The following is a 25,605-nucleotide window of genomic DNA, read 5'->3' on the forward strand; positions in this document are numbered from 1 at the left end:
CGTTTACTACCATGGTTGGATGCCTAACCCCACCCAATATGTAAACACTCTGAAATGAGGGGGGTGCGCTGGCGCAGTGGGTTGGACCTTGTCCTGCTCTCCGGTGGGTCTGGGGTTCGAGTCCTGCTTGGGGTGCCTTGTGATGGACTGGCGTCCTGTCTTGGGTGTGTCCCCTCCCCCTCCAGCCTTACGCCTTGTGTTGCTGGGTAGGCTCCGGTTCCCCGTGACCCCGTATGGGACAAGCGGTTCAGACGGTGTGTGTGTGTATTACTCTTTGATGACCACATTATCTCTCTATTGTGGTTATTGTAGCCTTCTGGAAAACATGCATTGCAGTTTATACATGTTTAAGCACATATTTAAATATAATCATCCTCTGGTTGGAAGACATTTTTTATGCAAATTCGTTTTAAAGTGAACAGCTCGCATTTATATCTATTTCTTCACTTAGTGGAATACTCCCTGCCTAGTTTGTCCAAAGTGTCTTGGAATTGATGACCATGTCTTTATAAACCTAGTATGTTTACTTTTAATTGGAGAATATACAAGAAGTGCCTTTCTCCATCACTGCCACATGACAGAATGACCCCACATCCCCCCCTCCTCTGACCTCACTTCTTTCCTCACCTCGTTTTCCTGGTACGAAGTGCCTTGTGTGATCGTCAGCCTTTTTTATTTCACATTTCATAGTTTCATGGTGCCCATGCTGACGTGTTCTTCACGTCATTGTCATGATCGTCACGTGATGTTGCAGTACATGTTCTTTACTTATGGAAAGGACGACTGTATTAAGGAGCAGCTTGTATTAATGTCGTACCAGTTACTGACCTTGAATGCTTTGCAATATGTCACATTTGTCCGAAATTTGCCAATTTTGGTTGTGCCTTTAAGGGAACTGATGCTTGATGCTACGACAGTCTGTGAATTTAAAAACATCTGCAGAATGAAGGATTGCAGAAGACAAGAACCTTTTTAATACTGGGTGCAAATTTGGATTCCGCAGGTGACATTGGCTGTCGAACCCTTTTCCTGGCGAAACGCACATCGTATTGATGCAGATGGTGCGATAAAATTTCTGACCAGAACATGAGTGGCTGGTGAGCCCTGTACCCTTGCGGATATTGAGGGAGTGCAGTCTGAGTCAGGACAGTTGTCATATAGACTTAATCTAAATAGTGATTTTCTCTCATCCCTCTGTATGTACACTGCTGCTTGAAAGCGTGTAAACCGTGTAGGGATGGTCATTGTTTCTTGTGTGGAAAATTAAACGTATAAAATGTAAATATTAAACTTTTAAAATGAAAAATCACTGTGATTTACACCCCCGATTCTGCTTACCTACTCGGTTTAACCAGCACAACTTGGGCTTCACTCATTTCCTCACCTGCACTGCTTGTGTGTTTTTACTACGCACATGATTTCCTCCAAAGCAACATGTGGAATTGGTCCTTACACAGCTGTTATGTCACATGAGAAACACTGATTCTCACTGAATGACCACTTTGTGGTAAAACCAAGGGACCCAAGGGCTATACATACTTTCAAGCAGCGCTGTAGATGAAGAGGTACACAATGCACATGAGGACACTCAGATGGACACCGAGTGCATGCGAGAGCCCACGTGTTACAGCACGCTACACCCGCTCTTCTGTAGAGCAACCAACATGCATGACGGTGCCTTCGGCCACCTTCCACCATTCTGTGGAATTCCTCTGTAGGACTCCAGTGGACCGCCAGCTGCCACTGCTGGTCCAGAGCTGGTGCCGCCTGGCCAGGACGGCTCCCCGCAGACCCCGGGCAGCAGGGCGCAGTGCCACCGTGGCCTCCGCAGCATCCAGGAGATTGCCTCGCTGCCTGAATAGCTGTGCTTCGTCGCTCTGGGGGGCTGCGAAGCCAGTTGGAGACGCCGTCCAACTCCCACTCCTGAAGGAACCTCTCCCCATTGCTCCTGCTCAGGAATGCACGGTGCTTTCCAGTGGGCTCTGCCCACAGCCCCCGTCTTGCGGCGGTGGCGGCAGGAGATTTCCCGGGGGTGTTGCTCAGTGGTGTTAACAGTGTCCCTCCCTGTCCCCCTCCTCACACGTGTCACAGAGCTGCTCCAGGAGATCTTAAAGCAGGCAGTCAGGAGCGCAAAATCATTTATGTTTAATTGCGTTTGTGTGTTTATATGCTTTCCTCATTGTGTTTAATGCTGCACCTTTGTTCTCCGCTGCTTCATTTGCATATCACACAGCATGATGGAGACGAGGCGAAGTAGATGCTACACCGGCCACCGTTTGCGCTCCGGATTTACGCATTCCCCGTGCTGTTTGTTTGCTTGTCAAAGTGAAAATGACGATGTGATTATTTTGTTGCTTTGCTGACACCCCCCCTCCCCCACCTCCCACAAAGTGACTTATTACAACTTTTCCCATTTAAAGAACCACAAAGTTTGTCATATCAAGCATTGCCTGTTTCCACATGTGTGGCGGACACAGGTAATGGATGCTGCTTTTTATGTATGGGGAATGTGTTTGGTCGCTGTCCTGCAGGAGCGCAGCAGCTCTTCTCTGTTCTAGTGACGTACAGTACTGAGACGCAGGCGCCGCACCATGCCGCGTTCCCCGGGACGCCGTCCTGCCAAAAGTGTCAGCTCGTTACACGCGTTATCAGCGGCAAGGGTCAGGGGCCCCGGGCGGTGTGACAAGGAGAGACGGATCGTGTGCGGCGCCGCAGTACAGCGACAGCTTTGTGGAAAGAGACATCAACCACTTGCGGGGAATAAAGGCGCCGAGCGGCGAACCCGAGCCAGCGGGACTTCCCCGCCGCCACCGCAGCGGCTGTCAGGCGTCACTATTGAAGGCAAGCCTGGCTGGTGGAAGAATACGTCTCTGAGAAGCCCCGGCTCTCCAGCACGAGACCTCTCCTCCTCCCTCACTAAGAGTATGTGCCCTGGGTTAATTACCACGCAGGAGGGTAGAATCGAGGGTGCGGGGGGTCCGCGCACCTCAACGCAGGGCCCCTCCCCGCCCCCTCGGCTGCTAATTCCTGGAGCGGCACGGGGAGCGAGGGCGCTATCTCTGTGCAGGAGCAGACAGCCCTCTCCTTCCCACCCAGCACCGCTCCTCCCCCTTCCCTGCACAGGAGGCAGAAGCGCAGAAGAAGGGAGGAAGGAGCGAAAATGGAGGGAAAAAAAAAGGAGAAGTAGTCAGCGAGAGTACGGTTTTTTTTTTTTTCCCCTTCCTCCCCTTCCTCTCCCGCTCCCCTTTTTTCCTGATTTACTGCGCTTTCCTCAGAAAGCTCCATTGTTCCCTTCCCTAAGTCTCATCAGGCCTTTTGTGGCTGACTATCACAGCGGCAGGCAGAGAGCTGGAAATGTATAAATGGTATCATGCCTGTGATTAATGGCGGTGCTTATGAGTCAGGTCTGATAACGGGCCTGCTCTCTACTCAATTTCAGATACCGTTAATGGAATCTGTCTTCTGCGATTGTAATGTGAGAGCGCCTAATTTGCTATGGAGCTTGAAGCTGTCACCGGCAAGGGATTGTGGGGTCATAAGGGACCTGGCAGCCGTTTGGCCTGCAGCTTGTATCTGCCGCTCTGAATAGAGCAGCTCTCTGCCTGTCAGTTAGCTGATAGGCTGATGAGGACTCTAAGCCACTCCACACAATGGAGGAGAGGGCCATACCGCCTGACTCCCCTAATTGTCAAGCCTGCTCAAATTTCAGAGCCAGCATGCTGGGGACTCGATTTTTTTTCCCCCCCCAACTTTTTTTTTTTCCCTTCATTTCATCCTCCATCCTCACACTCCACCCCCCCCATCGCCGCCGCCACCACCACCTCGCTCTCTGCACCCTTTTTTCCCTTTTCTTCCACTCTCCTTCCTCTCATTTGCCGTCTCTCTCTCTCTCTCTGTCTCTCTTTCTGTCTCTCTTTAATAAGTGGTGGGTCTTAGCGTATAACAGATTATCCCAAGTTTGCCTCAATTACTGCTAAAGAGATGGAGGGAGAGGAAGGGGCTGGGTGGCGGGGCTGGGGGGGGGGGCACTTTTGTGGAAATATTTAAATTGCTAACGATATCTCCCGCGGCGGCGATTGCTGGCAGGCTGTGCTGGAGCGGGTGGCGGCCCTGGGGAGGGGGGCGCTAATCGCAGAGCGTCTCCGGCCAGCAGTCCCGCACTGTAGGAATGTGGCTAATTTTTCGACGCTCTCATCACAATACATGGGCTGCAAGTGCTTTTCACGTTTTCAGCAGGCGGCGTTACGGCTTTACTTTAATTCTGCATTTACAGTAATGTACATTTGCGGTTTTGCGCTAACGTCACGGGGCATCCCTTCGGCACTTTCGCGCGGCTCCGGCCGGCGCACCGCTTTGGCCTGATGCTTCGAGGGGCCTCGAGGCTGCAGGTTCGAATCCCGTTCCTGCCGCGGCACCCTTGATCGAGGCGTTCACCCTAAATGGCTCCAGCAAGAATCCCGTGCTGTTTTCGATGGGTAAAACCCATCCTTTGTATTTCCTTCGTATAAAGATGCGGGCTAACGAAGAAGCAAAAATGGTTTTCATTCTACCTTTATGTGGCTCCTGTAAGCGTTCACCCGTGTGTGTGTATGTATTTACGCATCCCCGGCGCCCGGGGTTCTCACACCGCGCTTACCGGGGCGATCTCTCTCTTCCGCAGACTGGCTGGGCCGGGCCCGGGAGCCGTGCTAGCCGGGGGGGTGTTCGCCCTCTCCCTGCTGACCTGGCGCTGGTCCGTGGTGGCAGAGGTCTTCTCCCTCAACAACCTCTTTGTGGGCTCGATCCTCGCTTTAGCCGCGAGCTTCCACCGCGCCGACGGTGCCGGCGAGAGAAGGAAGGTAACCGCTGCGTCTAACAGCACGGTAAAAAGTGCGGCTCCGGACGGCGGGAGGCTGACCTTTTTTTTCAAAAAGCTTAGAGACCCGCAGGCACCGCTTGAACAACTTACAGAACGGGGACTTGGGGGTCGTTTCTGAAATTGCCACCGTTTTTAATAAAACATGTCAACTCCACATTGCTCCGAGCTGCCTCGATACGTGTTGTATGGAAATTCTAAAATGGTCCATGACATCATTGCAGGTGAAGAAAGGCGGCAAAGATTAATATTAGCTAGCGAGAGAGTTTAATCCCGAGAGTAATTTTAGTTGGAATTATTCAGAAAGGGTGCTTAAAGTGTGTTGCGCCTCGGCGCTCTGCTGTGACTAATCGAGGGAGATTTTGCTCTGTCCAACCCTAGGTGGCGAGAAGTTTACAGCACACCCACGAGTGCGCGAGTTCCGATTCGATAGGAAAACACAAAACTATTGTACGCTCACTATTTTCTCAGATTAAAATATTTTATCCAGGGGCCAGCCGCTGGATCATGTTCACGTGGAGATGGATGTGGGAATTAAGAGCACCGGTTGCTGCTGCTGCAGTGTAAACACCGATTTGCGTTCGCTGACACTTGAATGCGACGAAAAATTGCTGCAACTTGAAACCGATGAATCTCCAGATCAGGCTGAGCAAAGAAGTAAAATATATTTTGTTTGGAAATGCAAATATTTAGTACATAAGTGCATCATTTTTTTAAAAAATAGATTTATAAAGATATGCTCTCGGGGGGCGTGGTGGCGGAGTGGGTTCGGCCAGTGCCCCCTGTGTGGTGGGTCTAGGGTTCGAGCCCTGTTTGGGGTGCCTTGTGATGGACTGGCGTCCCCGTCCTGGGTGGGTTCCGGTTGGGTTCCGGGTTAGGCTTCGGCTCGCCGTGACCCCGCTCGGGATAATAAGCTGTTGATGACAGATGGATGAACATATGCTGTCAGAAGTTTGAAAAGTACACAAATGATTGCAATCTTTTTCTTTTTTTTTTTTTTGCAAGGAGGCAAAAAATACACAAAAAATAGGCGGACTTTGAACCGGAAGGTTTCGCAATGAATTGTTTCTGCATGGTAAAATTTGCATTTATTTAGTCGATTGGCAGACGCTCTTCTCCAAAGCCCTGTGCAGCGCAGAGTAAACAAAGGTACGACGACTGATGAAGAGCTTTAGACACAGACACGGGATTATCGAAGCGCAGCTCGCTTGTCTGGTACTGCGGTTTTGCCGATACGTGTCACTCAAGAGCTGCGCAGGTACAAATCACGTTCCGAATCTGCGCGTGTGAGTGAGTGAGTGTTTAATTGTACGTGTATGTTGTGGCTGTCATGGAGCCTCAAGCTGAATATTCTGTCGCTCAAAAAGTGCAGCATCCGGCACATCTTCACTTTAGTAGCTCAGTGGCCCGGCGAAAGTGATGCACGGGACAGCACTGATACCCAGTACAGTAAATACACAGTAAACAGTAAACACTGCTAGATAATAGGTCCAAACGATGCCTGTTTCTGTAGGAATTTGCTTTAATTTATTAGAAAACCATCAGCGAGTGTGTCATTGATCAGTTGTGCCGCCACGTGTCCCTCCGTCAGTTTTCCCGCTGGGGGGCGCTGTGCTGCGGCTTGGGCCTGTGTAACCAGCACACCTTGGTGCTCTACGTGGTGCCTGTGATCCCGTGGGTGCTGCTGCGACTGCACACCTACCAGGTGAGTATGCCCTCACGGTGCGGCTACGCAAACCCTTCGAGACCTCTTCGCCGGGTCGCCGCGCGATCATCTGTACGCTGCACCCTGCTGGCCAGGAGCTGTCGTTGCGCGGCGTGGCGCTGCTGGCCCTTCACTTCCTGTTCGGCTTCCTGCCGTACCTCTACCTCCCGATCTCCTCGGCGGCGAACGCGGCTCGCTGGAGCTGGGGCGACCAGACCACCGTTCGCGGACTGCTCACACACCTGCTCAGGATGGAGTATGGCACCTTCAGCCTGGTACGATCTCTCTCCTTCTCTCACACACACACACACACACACACACAAGTCACACTCTTTTTGTTCTCTAGCTCATCTGCTCCCACGGCAATGCTGTATTGGAAAATGTATAATTAGAAATAAAAATTGGCACCGAGTGTTGAGCGCGTGCTGGAGCGCAAACGGGAGCAGCCTTGGCCTCCGGCGGCCACACGGTGAGGTCGAATCTTGGCCGCTCTGATGCGCTCGGCTTGGCTTCGTGGGAACACGGCTCGGGTAAAGCATTGAACTCTGTCCATTGGACTCCGCTGTTCTCCAGCGGACGCGCAGATAACTGTTCCTGTGGCCCGGGACGCCTGTCCCCCGTAATTAGAGATTCCGCTTGTGCGACGTTAACGTGCGGCTCAGTCGTTCACGTGACCATGGGGAGTAGAGCCTAACACACCCGTCTCCTTCTCCCTCTCCCGGTCTCTCGGACTGCATCACGTCAGGCGAAGGCGGATGGCTCGGTGGGGTCAGCCAGGATGCTCCGGTGAGTTCGCCGCCCGACCGTTATGTCACATTGCCTCTCGCCCCGTTTGTTTGGTTGCGGATCGTGCCTCGGAGCGCCAGGGCGGAAGACGAAGTGACGCCTCGAGCAGGAACGTTCCAAGCAGAAGATGGAGAATTCATTGAAGTGGCCAGCAAGCGATCGCGCGGACCTCTCGGTGATAAAGCATCGGAAAGCAGGTGTCAAGATTGAGTCTGGCCTGCTGCTCTCGTGCCCTCAGATGCTCGTTCGTGGTTCGAACGTCCCTGAGGTCAGGAATGCCGATGACAGCACCCGAGGCACCGGTCGCCCCAAAACTTCCGAAAACAGGGTGATGTGCGGTATATACTGATGATCTGAAGGTCACTTTGGCTGTCTTGGCCCACATTTCTGATGAACAGAGCATACGGTATCCCCAGTGTAACACACACACGCGGGTCATAAGTGATTTCCACACTGCCGCAGGGTGTCGGAATCGGCGAGCCGTCCGGAGACATCCGAACGATGCCGGACAGTTAGATCACCCCGAAGCTTTGTTTAATTCTACGACCGAAGACCTTGTTATTGTGCGATTCCCGTTTGTGCGTCGCCGTGATGTTTTGCCCGCGTGTCCCGCGTTGCGCCGCTTGTTTGCCGTCGCGCTGCGGACGGTTTAGTCACGGCTCTGCGGCTGACGTCCAGCGCCTCGAGATCCCTGGTGCGCCACGAAGCCCGTGTGCCGTCGCCGCGTCTTTTCTGCCTTTTGTTCTTCCCCCGACTCGGTCCCGATGTCGAAGCCGAGCCGGGCCCGTTTCGCTGGGCCAAATCGCCATGTTGTGTTTTCCCAGCACTTTGAGATGATCACACAGCTCTGCTGTTAAAGCGTGACCGGCAGTGATGACAGAGTCTGCAATACCGCTGGAGAGATTGCGCACCCCCCTTCCACCCCACCCTACCCCACCCCCACCACATTATCCATCCTTGTGCCAGCGTTTCTGCGGCTGATGGACAAACGCCCCCCCCCCCCCCCCCACGCCTTGCGGTGCTGAAAGACAGGCACAAGTTTAACTTCAAGGGAGACAGTGGAACATGACAGGCAGTGACAAGCGTGCCGTCTGCGCAGTGTAAACCGCCACGCTGGAGTTGACACACACACACACACACACACGCACCCGTAAACAGGAAGTGGCCGCGCTGGCTGACGGACAGGGGGGACACGGAGCCTGATGGGGGGGCGGAGGGGATGTTTGGGGTGACGCGCTCAGCTCACGTGGCCTCCTGTGCGTTTGTGTTCCAGGGCCCAGCTGGACCACTGCGTGGCTCACCTCACTGTCCCTGTGTTGATTCTGGCGGGGATCAGCCTGCTCCTCTCCCTGTGGGACAGGTGAGGATACGCTGGATGGAGTTACACACCAGCCATTAGTGGAGGGTACAATAACCGCCTGCATACCCTGTGGAGAGACTCCTTCCATGGAGCCTTGCACCCTGGCATGCCGGTGTTCCAGGATTGAATGTAAGGATCACCCTTACATTCCCGATACTGGGGCAGCAGGTAGCGTGGTGCTAAGATCCGCTCCCTTTGGACTCGAAGGCCCCAGGTTCAGATCCAAAATCCTGCTGTAGCACCCCTGAGCAAGGGACTTACCCTAAATTGCCCCGGTAAAAATGAGCGCGGCTGTTTAAAGGGGTGAATTGTGATTAAAGGGGTGTTTTCGGACTGGAACGTCTGTTCGCGACGGTGGCGAAGGAGTGGCGCGGGGGGCGGCTGCGGGATCGGGACTGGAAGTGTTTCGAGGGGGGATGAGTGTGAGGGTAGGTGGGCGAGAGGGCGCGCGTGCTTGAGAGGTCCGGGTTGAGGCGAAGGGCACGGGTGCGACAGCGGGGGGCGGATTGAAGTGGGGAGGGGGTCGGGGGGTAATTCAAGGGTGAGCCGCACGCAGCATCACCTCTGAAGCAGTGCCGATAAAGCTGTGCGGTGCCAGGGGCGCGGGAGGGGTACGGGACGCGGGCGCTCCCGGGGGGCATCGGCGGGCCCCATCCCCACCCAGCGCCGAGCTCACGAAGGAACTGTTCGCGGACGCTTTAATATGCGCCGATAGCAGCCGCTTCAAAGAAGCCCCCATTCAGCGAGATAACAGGCGTTGAGCCGCCATGCACAGCAGCTCCTCCCCAGGGGCTCGGGGCTCACCGCCGCGGGGTGGGGGGCACCCGTCACACACGCGCGCGCCCATTAGGGCCCCCCGCGCGTGACGTCACGGCCTCGGCCCCTGCTGCCGCGCACGGAGCGATCGAGAGCAAGGCACGCGGCGGCGCCCGCAGCGTGAGCTTACCGCGGTGATTTCCTTACACTTTCACAACGGGACAGGTTCCCTCCTTCTGACACCTGTCGGGACGGATGGGTGATAAATAAAGGGAAAATGTTCAGATATTTGATGCGAAATGATGACTGCCATCGAAATAAAATGACTGTGTGACGTCACCCAACGGGCCATTAATGTGAACCTCTGAATGGTAGTTTGTGTTACACATTTATTTATTTATTTATTTAGTCAGGCCCTTCCCCTGTGTAATGGAATCATTTTATTTCCACAGCAGTTATGTTACTGCTTTTTCACTCAGCAAATCAGATGGGCGCCGTGGTCCTTCTGCAACAAATCCGCGTACTGTACGTTCTGCACTCTTCTCGTCATCCTGATCACAGTGTCAACTGATCACGACATTGATTATGATGACTCCAAGACAAAGGGGATGAGTGGACTGCTGCTTCTGCTTGAGCTCGAAGCGTCTTCGCGTGCAGGGGTACGAGTGCAGAGGTGACCGGCGCTTTCCTGATGAAGTCAAGGACCCAACCGGTCGTACCGGGTTAAACTTGTCCTTCTCAATATCCGACGGAAGCGAAATGGTCACGTGGATGATCATACCCGGAGGCGTGTTTTACTGCCAGTTACTGTGCGCGGTGTGCGTTCAGCCTAAATGGGACCTATAGGGGGTTCGGTCGCCGATGATGGCGCTCGATGCGGAATCAAGGACGCAACTTGCAGATTTCTTGTGCTTCTTCATTTGCGTGTGTGCTCAGGTAGAGATGCGTGGCTGTGTAAACGAAATGAGGCAGAGTGTTTGCTACGTGGTGCCATGACCTGTTTGTCCCTGCAGGAGGCAGTATGTGCTGCCCTGGCTGCTGGCTGCCATGATGCTGCTCTACTCCCTTTTCTTTGCCTGGAGGGCCAACCTGGACATCAGCAGGCCGCTGCTGCTCGGAGTGGTGCGTGGCGAACTCTCCCGAGTCCAACCAACCAGTGCGCCGTTTTTTTTTTCGGGGGGGTTACTGCACGTCCGCAGCTCCGGAATCTGAAAAGTTCCGAAAGCCGGGCGTTTCGTGGCAAACCTGTGAAAACACGACCTGACGGTGGTAACGATGGCAACGATGGCATCCCTTCTTCTCCGAGATCTTCAAGAAACCAGATGTGCTGCACATTTATTGCGTGAATACGTACAGCTGTTTAGGGTTACTTTGAATCTGTGTATGTCTGAAGTTTTAGTAAACGTATTTTCCTTAGAAATAATTATCACAAGAGTATTTACATTGTATTGCATTACAGAGTATTTATCCCACTACTTTTTTACCATACAAACAAACTATAGTAGTTTTTATATCCCATTGTCCCAGATCCAAATGCAGGTGTTCTTCCAGATGGGCTTCATGCACCGCGTTTCCTTTCTAAAATTCGAAAAACACTTGAGTAACACGCCGGACCCCAGGGGTTTTGGCTGAGGGACGCGACTCCACCTTGCTCCCAAGTGCCGTTGTCTCACAGACGCTGCGGAAAAGTTCTGCAGAAAAATGTACATAGATGCAATAAAGTTACTTTTACATTGGAGTCTCTCACACAAATTGCTAGGATTTTTTTTTTGGCCTTTAGCTCAAATAAGTTTTTTGCAAAATTCGCATCCTGGTATAAATAACAGACTAACAGTAAATGCTGTTGTAATCGGTAATTACTGAGCACTAATTCTTCAAATTGAAAGCACTATTGTAGGGTCGTATTCTGCTGTAATGATTTTGGGCAAACCCTATTGGAGGCTCAGGTCCTGGAGAGAGTCTTTTGGTTCTACCCAAATCCGTTAATTAGTGAATTAGATTAATTATTAAGCTTAATTAGCCTTCTTGTTAAAGGTATTTAGTCGTTGATGATTTGTAGAGACCCATAAAATCATGTGAATTGCGGCTCTTCATGCCCTTGTAAATGATGGCGACGGCCCTTGGTGTCGACTGTTGCAAACGAGGGCCTGGATGCGATCCTTGATTTAAAAAAAAAAAAAAAAAAAAATTAAAAATCATTCACCCTGAACGAAGGGGTGAATCTGTAAGGAAGGTGGAATCGTGAGCTCCTTGGAAGCGTCCGCTAAATGAATATAAATGTGAATTTGACACGAGGGACTCCGATGGGACGGTTACGAGTAGCGGGTTCGCATTCTTTCACCTGCGGCCTTTGCAGCTTCTTCTGCTTTTCGCTTCTTTCCGGCATAATTAATTTCGCAAAGTCAGTCGAGATGGATGAGACGCGCTCGTCCAGGCCGCGTCCTATGGAAATTGAAGTGAAATTAAAAGAAATTACGGTGAAGTCAAGGTTTTCTTTTTTTTTGTTGTTGTTGTTGTTGTTGTTGTGGGTCCAGATGAGCTTCTGAAATTCTGCAGAGCCCCTTTGCGAAGAAGGGCACGTTGCGGCCTCCGGTCCCGCGGGGCCGTTGGTGCCGAAGCTGCTGTTGCGGTGAGATGGCTGGGGCGACAGGTATGTTGCTGAGTTATGCCATATGCTCTCTCTGCAGGTGGAGCGCTTCTGGCTGCAGGGCGACGCCGTGCTCTGCGTGCTGTCCGGCCTGGGTCTGGCCGGGCTGTGCGCCGCGCTGGAGCGGTGGCTGGCCCGCGGTACGCTGTGGACCGCCTGCGCCTGGGCACTCACCGCCGGCCTGCTGGCACACCTGGCACGCTCCAACTACAGGTGAGTGCGAGGTGGGTGAATTGTGGGGGGGGGGGTCGGTCGGAGGGGGCTCGAAGGAACCGGGTTCAAATCCCATCTCCTGCTGCAGTACCCCCGAGCAAGGTACTCACCCTGAATATGATACCGTAAAAATGACCCGGGTGTGTAAATGGCTAAAACATTGAAAAGTGATGTGACCCTGTAAGTTACTTAGATGCAAAGCGTCAGCTAAATAAAGATAAATCGTTTGTCAGGTAGGCTAGCGACCGGGTGGTTGAGGCGAGTTTGGAAGGTGGAGCGCAGGCATGCATCCCATCGGGTTCCACCCATTTTCTTACATTTATTTATCTATCTGACGCTTTTCTCCAAAGCGACTTCCAGTGAACCCTACGTAGTGTTACGAGCCCACACACCTTATTCACCGCGGTGACTTACACTGCTAGATACACTACTTACAATGGATCACTCATCCATACATCAGTGGAACACACTCTCTGTCACTCACACGCTATGGGGGGAACTGAATAGCACATCTTTGGAGTGTGCGAGGAAACCAGAGCACCTGGAGGAAACCCACGCAGACACGGCGAGAACATGCAAACTCCACACAGACTGAGCGGGGATCGAACCCACATCCTCTCGCACCACCCAGGCGCTGTGAGACGTCACCGCGCCGCCCACACGTACTTGTGATCGCTTTCTGTCCTCCTCTGTCTATTACTCCGCTACTGTCCTCCCTGTCCGCTGTTCCTCAAGACTGCTCTGACTTACTCTACTCCACAGTTTACCCCTCATTGCTCCTTGTTCACTGTGGTACTGCACCCCACTTCTAGTTGCTGCGCATTACGCCCATTAGCCCTCATCACTGCGCCCCATTATTCCACGACAGGGTCTTACTCGCCATTATTCCGCGGCGCTCTCCACATCCCCCTCGAGCCGCTCTGGTCTTACCCAGTGAGACGGAGCCAGAAGGTCCCTCATTACCATGTAGAGCAGCGGCTCGCGGTCTTCCCGCAGGCTGCCGGCTTCCCTCGCGCTCCGCCGTTTACCGAGTCTAATGGGTGCGCGCAGAAGAAAGGGGCCCCGAGGAACGGCTGCCTTTGTGGGGGCTAAATGGGAGCCGGGCCGCGGAATAATGAAGCCATTAATGCGTGATGGGAAACGTCCGCGATCAGAGTCAACAGATCGCACTAACAAGGTACTTTGCCAGGCATCAGAGGCAGCGCTTTGATCAGGTGTTCAACCTGGACGGTGCTGTCAGTTCACATGGCGCCTGCCTGACGCTGATTTGAAAGTCAAATCGCAGGAACATCTCAGCGGGGGCTCTCGCCTGACAGCGGGAGAGGGAAGACGGGGGTGGGGGTGATGAGCAGGAATAATCGCGCCGCGCCACACGGCGCTCGGAAACTCTGGGCTGCCGCACAGACCAACACGCATCAGCAGAGGAGGTACACTTGTATGTCACGGGCATCAGTCAGTGGGCCACTTTCTTTTTTTTCTTTTTTACTTCGCTGCATTACCATGATTTTTTTTTTCCTTCTCCCCACAACGCGCTGCACACGTGCTCTTCCTGGCGAGAATCGGAACACAGAGGACCCGGTTTGCCGGTCCCAAAATAAGTCCTGGACTCCATCTGAGAGGAGAGCCGACTGTGAACATTTTAGCAGAGTGCCAGTGTAAAAATGGAGTGTTTGCACCTGTGTTGGGGGCGGGGCGGGCTTGGCAGCGACTACTTGTTTCAGAACTGGTCGCTAACTTTTGGGCTACAGCGAAAGAGAGTCCAAATGCGTTGAAGAGAAGTGGGCAGAGCCTCCAGGATGCGTAGCTCCTCGGCTCGGCATCTTGACGGCTTTATCCTCGGCGTCCTTGCGTATTCGGCGTACCGTGTGCTTCCTTCATGCCGCGTGCGCGTACGCAAGTGCTCTCGTGTGTGAGCTGCAGGGAATGCGACCAGAGCCGGAACGACGTGGTGGAGCGCTTTGCACGTGGCATTCTGGACTCCATGCCCCAGGACTCCTTGCTGCTCACCCGGGGTGACCTACCTGGGAACTCGCTGCGCTACTTGCACTACTGCCAGGGGCTGCGTCCCGACTTGCGCCTCGTCGACCAGGAGGTCAGGGCTCCGGGGGATCGCGCGCCGTCGGCCGAGGTGCTCGGGGAAGATGGGTGTGACCGCCTGCTTTGCGTCCCCTCCGGCAGATGATGACCTACGGCTGGTACGTGGCGAAGCTCGGCCGGCACCATCCCGGGGTCCGCTTCCCTGGCCGGCGGTGGGACCCGGCGCGCGCGGCCGAGGAGGACGCGTTCGGTTTGGAGCGGTTCCTGCGTCACAACTCGGAGTGAGTGGAACGTGCGACGCGAACGGCCGCTCGAGGAGCCCGGAAAGGGCGCAGCGGGAATGTCGCTGACAAAGGGCAAGCGTCAAACGCGCGCGCGTCACACACTTGCAACCACCAGGCGGCAGTGTTTGCTTGGCAAACAGTGGCGGCTGAAAGGGGGCAACACTGACCAACAGGATTAACCTTGAGTGCAACTGGGGCCTTTGAGCGAAGGGGTGAGAAAAGCCCACAAGTGTTCATGTGATTACTGCGCGAGAAGACCTCCGTGGCCCAGGGATTACTTTAAACTGAGTGATTTAAACAGGCTTGGTGGCCCATTTACCCTCAGAAGTGTAAGATAATTGAAAGACACACAGGCCGGGCCGGGCTGAGGGAGGTGCTCGAGTGCTGCGTTGTATTTTCGTGCTTAATACGTGAGCTCTTTAGGTGCGAGGCCCTCGAAGCAGCCCCTCGAAGCCCGTGTGATGTGTCCCCGCAGCAGGGACGTGTTTGCCTGCATCGGCCTGCCCGAGGGGGATCCCGGCTGGATGAGGAGCTTCTCCCGTTGGCCTTGGGGCATCTGTGAGCAGCTGGTGCCCGCAGAGACCCGCCTGCAGCCCGAAGCGTGGGCCCGGCGCACCAGGAGCCTCTACAACTGGACGGAGCCACACGACAGGTGTGTGGTCCCCGCGGCAACCTGGGCCTGGGGCTTTCGAAAGCCCACGCGCTCCCGTAGTCTTCGTTTAACGGCACCGTTTCTCCGCAGCTTCCGTGCTGGTTCTTGGGAGAAGGTGGCCAACGAGGAGATGTGGCAGGCCAGGTAGGAGGTGACGGGGCTCGCGCGGCGATGAAGTGCCGCGCCTGCTTTAGCGCGGCGCTTCTCTCTGTCTCTGGCACCTGCCTTAGAGCTTCCCTGCACTTTACAGGATGAAGACGGCCTTCTTCTTGTTTGACGTGGCTGAGAAAGTTCCCGAAGAAGGCAAAGAGCGCCTCTTCGAGCTCTCCTACACCGTGAGTTCGAGCGCAGCCAGCAGCACTGCAGCGGCGCGCGGCCACCCCTGGCCTAGTGGGGTTCATTTGTTCCCTGAAATCTTGTTCAGTGAATTCCTGTTATGAGGTGTCTTCCCTTACCGTTATATCTTCGGGAAAAGCAAATGTTTCCTGGACAGGATATATTACCAAAGGCTAAAGATTTGCTAGAATAAATGGTCTTGTTCTCCATGACAACGCTAAGTACGTTGGCATTTATCCGACACTTTCTTCCAAAGCAACTTGCAACGTTAAGTTACTTAAAATTATTTACCCATTTATACGGCTGGGTAATTTTAGTGGAGTAATTTAGAGTGAGTACCTTGCTCGAGGCTACTGCAGCAGGAGGCGAGACTTGAACCTGCAACCTTTAGGTCCAAAGGCCAGCGCCTACGCCACCGGCCATCCCAGCTGCCTCGAACACGTGGACGCAGGCATGCATTTTTAACGTTTGTGAGAAAAGTTATTGAATTGTAACACTTATCATCAACGTTATTAACGCTGGTACCATGGATTGCGCAGGGGAGTGTTAAAAATTTTGTCGCCTTCGGACTCCGGCTCGTAAAAAACAAGGGAAACGCTTCATTCGCGACGGTGTGAGATTCTTGTTATAAAAGCCGTTTACGTGATTTGATAGTTACAAATAATTGTATTAATATTTCCATTTTTATATGGATTATTTGCAAAAGTTAGTATTCAGTCTGCTATTTCAGTTGAGGATCGGGCTCATCGTAATCGATGTCGCCATAAGTTGACACTGTGATCAGGGCGAGTCGAAGTGTGCAGTACGTACAGTACCTAGATTTGGCACGGAAGGACCGCGGCGTCCGTCTGATTTGCTGAGTGAAACGGAGCAGGCAGTGAGTAACATACCTGCTGTGGACACAAAATGACTTCTTTTGGTGAGGTCTTCTGCATTGTGTAGAGACACAACTGAGATCGATCACCAGTAAAGGCGTCCTTCAATTTACAAAACTAATCCGGTCCGGAAAGCGTTATATATACCAAGATTTTTTGTTTTCGTAAAGTGAAAATCGGATATGAAAAGCCAAGTGCTGTTATACCAAATTTTGGATAAAGACAGCTCACGAATCAACACGGTGGCACAGCGAGGGTTTGATCCCCACTCCATCTGTGTGGAGCTTTCATGTTCTCCCTGTGTCTGTGTGGGTTTCCTCTGGGTGCTCTGGTTTCCTCCCACACTCCAAAGATATGCTGTTCAGGTTCACCCATAGCGTGTGAGTGATAGAGAGAGTGAGTCTCTCACTGATGTATGGATGAGTGAGCCATTGTAAGTAGTGTATCTAGCAGTGTAAGTCACCGCGGTGAATATGGTGTGTGGGCTGATGACACTACATAGAGTTTATTGGAAGTCGCTTTGGAGAAAAGTGTCTGTTAAATGAAACATCGTTAATTCAGGGATGCCTGTATTTTGTACACTTAACATTTTGATGAGGAATTTAATTTTTGCTTTTACTAGTGTTTATTCCTATGATCTCACCATTACAGAGCACGCAACAGTGCCATTTGTAATGATCCATCTCTTTTTGCCGTCATTCACAGCTCTATAAGGAGATAGTAGACGCGCATGAGAATCACCCGTCCAACTGGGATAAGAACCTGGCGCTGGCCGGCGAGAGGCTGCTCAGGTACGGGGGCCGGGGGCACGACCCCGACCGCCTGCTCGCGCAGACTATCGAAAGCTTCTCGCTGTACCTGGAGAAGGAGCCCGCGGACCCCAAGGCGGAGGCCATCCGCTCCGTCATTTCACACCTGCGCAAAGAGAGGCAGCGACTCAGACGCAGCAGACACGCTACTTGAGGCCCAGCCGACAAGAGAGGTGGCATCTCATCTTGTTTGAGGGCATTATGAAAACGGCGGCTTGTGTTTAATACGCAAGGAGATAAAAAGCACCAAGAAATGACCGAAGGCTCATCGTTAACAGCCAAGGGCGAAAGGCCGGCATTGGAACGCGGTACTGCGAGATGATCTGTAACTGTTTTCTGTGGAAAAGTGTAGAAATGTTCCTGTTTTTTAAAAAAATCTTTTATTATGTGAAAAATAAACCACTGTCACAAGAACTTTGTTTCCTTTTCACCTTTGCGTTCATTTGCTTAACTGCTGCTTTTCTCCAAAGTGACTTATAATGTTAAAATTATTTACTCATTTATACAGCTGGGTCATTTTACTGGAGCAATTCAGGGTAAGTACCTTGTGCAAGGGTACTACCGCTGGAGGTGAGGATCAAACCTGGGCCCTTTGGGTCCAAAGGCAGTAACTCCAACCGCTACGCTACCAGCAGCTGTGCTGCCGCCGCCTCCCAGGCCTCCCGATGCACTTGGGCCCTAAATTGGCCTTTAGTGCACGTGGTCTGGAAACGTTGCTGACCGCATATGGCGGTAACCGGGCAGTGACCCTATTCAGGCACCGTGTGGTGTTGAGCGCGGTGTGAGCACTTCACCTTTTACTGTTGAAATGACACCCCCCCCCCCATCCCCCGCACCCGTTTTGTCCCCTTCCTTGGGATTGAGAAAAACCCATTCCGGGCACAGGAGCGAGGATTAATGCCGCCAGTTAATCTGGGACAGACTTTAAATGTTCCCGTCTTGCGGTTGCTGCTTGCGGTCGTCCTTTTAAACACTAAAAACTAATGGATTTGATGAGGTTTTTCTCTTTTTTTTTTTTTTTTTCCTACTGGTCGCTAATCCCTGGTGGATTTAAGGGAAATATGAAAAGTCGGCGCCAGAGACCCTTTTAAAGGCGCCCCGGGGGCCCCGGCTGCGCTCTCCCTGCGGGGCCCACGTGCGGCGCTCGAGCGGCCCCCGGAGACGCGCGGTCGCGCGAACGGAGGTTCGGGCTCGCAGCCTTCGCTACGGGGGAGAGGAGGCGTCCAGCTGTGCGCGCAGAATGTACAGCTGCACGGCCATACGCTCGCACGCCGACGCACTGACATGCAAATAGGCAGAGGGACACAGAGCCGCCACGGTGTAGAAGTACCGGTCTGAAATGGGACGGCGGCCGTTCGGCTCAATAATCCTTGCGAGTGTTAAATATATTGAGGCTCGTTCGTCCGAGCAGCGAGCGAGTGGCTCCTGTGTTAGAATAGCGCATTGAGAAGCGGTAGTTAGTGTGGAAAATGCAACCGAAAAGGATGTTGGGCTGAAGTTGTGCGTGTTAGAAGCGTGCGGCTACAACTCACTGTATATGATCATGGAGCAAAGGAGGCAAAGGAGACGGGCGCTGTGCTGCGGGGCCTTTTTCATTTGAATGTTCTAGAAACATTCTAGTGGAGTGGCATGGTGGCACAGCGAGTAGCGCTGCTGTCTCGCAGCACCTGGGTGGTGTGAGAAGACACAGATTTGATCCCTGCTCAGTCCGTGTGGAGTTTGCATGCTCTTTTCATGTCTGGGTGCTCTGGTTTCCTCCCACACTCCAAAGACATGCTGTTGAGGTTCTCTGATAGTGTGTGTGTGTGTGAGACAGAAAGTGTGTGTGTTCCACTGGTGTATGGATGAGTGACCCAGTGTAAGTAGTGTATCTAGCAGTGTAAGTCACCGCGGCTGATAACACTACAGAGAGTTCATTGGAAGTTGCTTTGGTGGAAAGTGTCTGCTAAGTAAATAAATGTAAATGAGGGATCCGGTCACATTATCATTGTAATGATACAGGCAGTAAGTGTCTGGGTTACGAATGAGTTCTGTTACTAAGTCGGAACAGTTCGATATGGTTTGTATCTAACGTCAGATGTTTGTCTTACTATATCGTGTACCTTCCTATACATGAAAAATATTAAAGAAACACTTCTGGATACACTAAAACATCTTTAATATAACAATACAGTAATAATAACAACAATATTAATAAATGTAACTACAGTATGTATAGTGGAGAGAGACTGAAAGAGAATAATAATAATTATAATAATAAATGTTACTACATTCTTTATAATAGAGTGTGTGTGTGTGTGTGTGTAAAAAACAAAGACGCTTCCAATGTTCGTTGGCATTTCACCTTTTTCCACTCGCTTTATTATTTCCACTTTAGTTTGAATCATGATCCTTTTCCTTTTCTTGGATGCATCACCATCACTTTCATCAGATTTACACTTTGGTGCCGTGGTTAGGAGGGTAAAAACAAAAAAATTAAAGCCAAATACAGTAACACACGAGACAGAGACACTTAACAGCGACGTGGTCCGACTGAAAAGATGGAAATATTTGTCCTACCTCGGGCTCACGGGCCGACGAACCGCTGTAGACACTCAATGTTTTGATGTGCATCGCAAAGTCGCACCGTTTGTTATTTCGAAGCATTGTGCGTAACTTGAATTTTTAATATAATAGGCTTTACAGGGGGTGGTTCATAACTACGGGTTGTATGTAAGTCGGACGTTCGTAACCCGAAACTGCCTGTGCAGTATGGACATTCTCGATGTGATAGTGGGTTCGGTTCTGTCTAAACGTTGGCTGAAACCATTTATCTATGACATTTTTTTCAACTGTCCAAAGTAGAGTCACTGTGTTCCAGAAACCATCCTTGAAACATAGTGCAGAAGGGTGGGGGCGCACTGTGGACGGGATGCCAATCCTTTGGAATACTTTTATTTTATGATCTCTTATTCACTTGAGACAACATGCACAAAATTTTTCAACTTTTGGCCACTTTCTTAGCTTTTTAACCTATACAGTCAATAAAAGCAAAAAAAAAAAAAAAAACACGGATGTTCCTGAATTTATCCTCTTGGGAGGTTCAGTAAGAGTCTCACGTATCATATATCTTATATCTCGTATATCCCTATACCTTGTGCTTTCATTTCTTAACATTTCTATTAACTTCAAGGTACATTAAATTTTAATGCAAAAAAACTGAAAATCCTGTTGACCGTAATGCTGTTGGAGGCGTTGGACTAACAGGGACCCACATCCCTACTCTGTCTGGGTGTGGAAACGCAGGTGGCCTTTGCTCCGCAGCAATTTCTGAAAATAAACAATTTAAAGCATATAAATAGATGGAAAAGGTTTGTGTCTTCAGAAGTTTGTAACTTTAATGTTTCTGACTCAAGGACTGAGTGTATGCTATGGTATCCCTTTAGTGCTCCTCAAGCTTCTGTTGAAAGGTATCTATGTGAACAAACGGAAGGATGATGTTGGACGTTGCAAACTGGCTTTTGGGTCCTGCCTGTGTCTCCGAGGTCCATACCCAGCTGGGGCCGCATGCGACGTACATCTCACTGCAGTTAAAGGAACCCTCTCTGGACCCAAACTGAGTCCAGAATAACAGGCCAGTCTTCCTTCTTTGTCAAAAACTGTGGAACAAGCAGTCCACGGTCAGTCATCTGGATTTGCTGCCCAGATCGATCTCTTTGACACCAATCTATCAGTCTGGGTTCAAAGTTGGTCATTCCACCAAGGAAGCCCTCCTTGCAGTGTGTCAGATGCTCTCCAGTCGACCGGAGCAGATTGCCTCTCCTCGGTCCTCATCCTTCTTGACTTCTCCGCAGCATTTGACACTGCCAACCACCTACTCTCCTCTCTTGGACAGCTTGGCCTCAAAGGAACTGCACTGAAATGGTTTAAGTCCTACCTATCAGATATTACCACGTTGTCTGCTTTGTCTTCCTGCCTTTCCTCAGCTTTTCTCAGCCGGTGTTCCTCAAGGCTCTGTACTGGGTCCCTTACTCTTCTCCGTCTACACCTCTTCCCTTGCTTCTGTCATCATCTCCCATGGATTCTCATATCACTGCTATGCCAGTGATACCCAGCTCTTCTTCCCTTTTCCCACTGCAGTTACATATCCATAAATATTGGTGCCTTCCTCTCAGACATATCTTCTTGGATGTTTGATCACCACCTACACCTCCACCTCTCCAACACCAAGATTCTTCACTTCTCACCTGATCCATCATCCTGTTGAAAATTATACATCAAACTGTACAACATACTCATATCACCTGCTTCATTCACTCAAAGCCTGGGAGTAATGATCAACTCACATGCTCTCAGCAAAAGTGATACCTTAACCTGGTGCTGCAGGTACATCCTGCATAACATCCACAGGATCTCACAGCAAGCTCTACGCAACATCTGCTCTAGCCTTTAGCGATACCCCACCCGGGATGCGGCAGCTCTCTCCCGTCTGATCCGGCCTCTTCCATCAAACCTCTGAAGCTGATACAGACTTGTGCACGAGTTGTGTTTGACCTGTCAAAGGAAGAACTTGTGATGCACGTTGCAGAGAAGACATCAAAATGCGCAGAGCTGCACGGATAGGAATAAATAGGAGAAAATTTTATTGTAAGAAATGAGGTGGTTTGAATTTAAGAACCAGAAAAAACGTGAACAGACCCCATTCTGACTTTTTGGTAAAGCTATAGTTGTGGACAACGGGTTTGAGTGAATTCATTCCCCATATTCCCCATATCTGCTTCCCGGCCTCATGGCCCATTTTCCGCTGCCAAGATAACATTGCTGTCCCTCCACCATTCCCAAATTTTCTCTGTTCATAAACTATGAGTATTAAAAATTCCTGTTCCCTTTTCTCTTCTGTATTCTTGGTCTTGTGCTGTGATAGACCCTTGTTCTAACGCAGCTCCTCCGTGCCACGCCTCGGACCGGGGTCACCCCTTCACCCCCGAGAGAAGGTGCTGGAGGTCAGAGGGCTTTTCATATGAATGTTTTTTCTGCAATCAGGCAGGATGTGGAGACTGGGCCTTCACACATGGTTTGGGCACCCTACTCTGCCTGCCTTCTGTGAATTAAATAAAATAAATGAGATGAAGAAAAACATTGTGCAGCTCCGTCATTGTGAGTAGTTTTAAACTGTAAGTTGTCTTGGAGAACAGTGTCAGTTAAAAGAAGAAATGTAAAAATACCTCGATAAAGACACGTCTTGTGTTTTTCTCCTTCGCAGTCGGGGTCGCGGTGGTCCTGAACCTATCCTGAAAGCGCAGGGTACTAGTCTAAGGTGGGAACACCCCGGACGGGCCGCCACTCCATCACAGGGAAGGCGAGCTGCACATTTTACTTTGGGTGCAGCGGTGGAGGGACGGACCGCGGTACAGTACTGCGCAGCACTGTCCCTCGCCACCACCGTGTCTGTGCCCGTTGGGGACGGAAGCCCTAGTGGACGAGCGCCGAGCACCGCGGACGGCCCCGCGGCCCGCCTTGGACGTGTGTGGTATTTAGCCAGGTAGCACGGCGTCTGGGGGCCAGGTGGCGTGTTCGCATACCCCCACGGCGGCCCTCCACAGCCAGCCGAGCGTCCACTCACAGAAGAGTATCTTTCAAAGCAGGTGCTCTCTTTTCATCTCCGTTCAATGCCCCCGATTCCTCTACGGGCTGCCTCTCCTCGTCTCTCTCCCTCTCTCTCTCTCTCTCCCTCTCTCGCTCTCGCACCGCTGTCGTGGTGAGTGTCAGTTGCCCACCCCAAGTCAGAGAGCTGCCGGGGGATTGTGGGAACCCGTGGAATCGCCGTGACCATGGATGCAGGCAGGGAGCCACGTAAACGCTGGAATGTGGAGCGTCTGTGCAGATAAGGGCTGTGAGCCCAGCCAGGGAGGGAGAGAGCGAGAGAGAGAGAGAGAGAGAGAGAGAGAGATGCGGGCCCATGAATGGGACGGGAGAAGATGACACCATAAACAGCCAGAAAGCAAGAAGGGAAAACAGCAACGGAGGAGTGCTGCGGGCGAGCGAGAGAGGGGGGTGGGGGGCGTGGGGCAGGGGGGGCACACTGGAGATGAGAAGCCAGCCTTATTCCTCTTTGCATTTCATTTACATCCCTGGCCGTATCGTCCAATCGGATTGGGAGCAAAGCCCAGGACTTAGGAGGGGAATAAAGAGACAAAATGCCTTCGCTGCTCTCATCCTTCCCTGATAATACCCCTTCTGTTTCTCCTTTCTCCTTCCTCCTCTCCGTAAGGAGATACTGTCCGAAATGCCAGAGGAAAAGCGACACCTCCGCGTGCTGCGCGTCTCAGATAGACCGAACGGGAAAACAGGCTGAAAAGACGGCTTTCGCTGCCGGGTCTATCTCTCTGGTGGGGTGCCCGGGGGGGGGGGGGCGCGCGCATGGGGCGGGTGGTATAATGTACGGCCACAGATTCTGCAGCATCTCGCTTTCTTTTCCGAAACTTGAGTACGCACACGAGTCCCTAAGCGGGGAAGCGGGTTTGCAAGGGAGTGCCGTCCACTTGGCTCATGCCGGGCGACTACGGCGTGTGCGTATTTTTAGCCCGCCGGTGTGCTTTTCCTAAATCCCTAATAAGGCGACTCCAGTCAGCAGATTCCACGGCCGCCCTGCCGTCGGCCCGGCCGCCGACTCATTGCCCGTTTCTGCCGGGTATTTCATCATGGAGGAGAAGCGCGGCGGCCGTGTCGGCCTTGGGCCCTTTTAAAAACAAGGTACTCCGAGCCAAAGGCTACCTGTTGCATTTCTAAGTAGCGGCGAAGAAGAAGAAGAAGACGTGAACTCCGCATCATGTGGGGCTTTTACACCTTCTGTATGTCAGCCAGTAAGATGGTTATGAGCAAAGCGCAATTATGCTTATGATATATATTCAGTGGGCAGACACTTTTCTCCGGTGGCTCGATTCATTCGTATAGGAGGGTGGTTTTTACCGTGCTCCTTCTAGGTGCGTCCCTTCGTCGAGGGTACTATAGTAAGAGGTGGGATTTGAACGTGGGTCCTCAGAGCCTGAAGGCAGTAGCTCTAACCGCCGCGCCACCTGCTGGCCGCCTTTCTCTTCGCCGTTAGTCTCTCGGTGCCAAGAGAGACAAACCCAGTAGCGTCAAGTCAGATGTTCTGCACAAATCCAAGGACACTCGTTTAATGAAGTGTATCTGGTGGAGCCTCTCGAGGGCCCTCGGCTGTGCCGGAGCTCGGAAGGCAGCGTCTATTGTTTCCCGTGAAATACCGGGACCCCCAGTGGCAGCAGAGAAACAGTTTCGAAAAAACAATGCGTTTAAAAAGCGATCGTGAGCAGATAAGAGCGCCGTCGGGCATCTCGTGTCCTCCAGGACGCACTGAGTCCAGGACTGGAAGTGGGGGAAGCGCTAGAGGAGCGCTGTGGGTGGCGCGATGGCACAGTGAGTAGCGGTGCTGTCTCACAGCGTCTGGGTGGTGCGAGAGGATGTGGGTTTGGTCCACACTCAGTCTGTGTTGAGCTGGCATGTTATCCTCATGTCTGGGTGCTCTGGTTTCCTCCCGCCATCCAAAGATGTGCTGTTGCGGTTCACCCATAGCGTGTGTGTGTGTTCCGCTGATGTATGGATGAGTGACCCAGTGTAAGTAGTGTATCTAGCAGTGTAAGTCACTGTGGTGAATAAGGTGTGTGGGCTCATAACACTACAGAGAGTTCATTGGAAGTTGCATTGGAGAGAAGCGTCTGCTCCATAAATGTAAGATGCTTCTGGATGTTCTCCTCACAAAATGCCATGAGAAGGTCTGGATGGAAACACACCACACACGGTGTGTCGTTCTTTACATTTTTACAGCAATTCACTTTTCTCCACAGGGAAAATGATCATTAACTCGTATTGAGCTGACGCCTTTGTCCAAGGTGATTTACACTGTTAGGTACAGTACAGTGCAGTAAACTCCAGTACATTCAGTCACTCATCTGTACAGCAGAAAAGTGTAGCGCACACACGCTGATAGACTGATCGGCAAGGATCAAACGCACATCCAGTCGTTCAGTCCAGATGCTGTGAGCTGGTGTTTTTCTGTCCTGCTCAGGTTAATTACCGTGCTTAAGGGCATTTCAGCTGGACTCCTCCTGGGACTTGAAACAACAACCTTGTGATTGCAGCTTTTTACCCTACGCTAACTTTCCTCGCACACACCATACACCGCAAGGTTTGTGGATTCGTTCCACTCCCTGTTCCACTGTTTCGCTGCTGCTCCGCACAATCATTGTAAATTGAACATTATTTACCCCGTAGTGAATTATTTACCCCGTTA

At 51.8% G+C, this 25,605-nt stretch overlaps 1 protein-coding gene across 7 annotated transcripts in view; it reads left to right on the forward strand.

The window, feature by feature from the left end:
- The window catches only part of LOC114912299 (transmembrane protein 260-like), a 40,224-nt gene extending 22,503 nt beyond the window's left edge, over window positions 1-17,721 (forward strand). For 6 of the 7 annotated variants that reach the window (XM_029258490.1, XM_029258497.1, XM_029258491.1 and 3 more), the window contains 13 exons: window positions 4,661-4,838; window positions 6,447-6,560; window positions 6,656-6,835; window positions 7,306-7,346; window positions 8,620-8,706; window positions 10,476-10,584; window positions 12,150-12,322; window positions 14,243-14,414; window positions 14,501-14,640; window positions 15,119-15,295; window positions 15,386-15,439; window positions 15,546-15,630; window positions 17,212-17,721. In XM_029258490.1, the coding sequence (XP_029114323.1) occupies window positions 4,661-4,838; window positions 6,447-6,560; window positions 6,656-6,835; window positions 7,306-7,346; window positions 8,620-8,706; window positions 10,476-10,584; window positions 12,150-12,322; window positions 14,243-14,414; window positions 14,501-14,640; window positions 15,119-15,295; window positions 15,386-15,439; window positions 15,546-15,630; window positions 17,212-17,469 (1,768 nt within the window). In that variant the 3' untranslated portion in view covers window positions 17,470-17,721. The remainder of the gene's footprint in view (window positions 1-4,660; window positions 4,839-6,446; window positions 6,561-6,655; window positions 6,836-7,305; window positions 7,347-8,619; window positions 8,707-10,475; window positions 10,585-12,149; window positions 12,323-14,242; window positions 14,415-14,500; window positions 14,641-15,118; window positions 15,296-15,385; window positions 15,440-15,545; window positions 15,631-17,211) is intronic. The other variant, XM_029258496.1, reaches the window with a different exon arrangement.
- The last annotated feature ends 7,884 nt before the right edge of the window (window positions 17,722-25,605 follow it).

This window comes from Scleropages formosus, chromosome 15 (genome assembly GCF_900964775.1).
Source record: "Scleropages formosus chromosome 15, fSclFor1.1, whole genome shotgun sequence".
In the NCBI taxonomy this organism is placed as follows: domain Eukaryota; kingdom Metazoa; phylum Chordata; class Actinopteri; order Osteoglossiformes; family Osteoglossidae; genus Scleropages; species Scleropages formosus.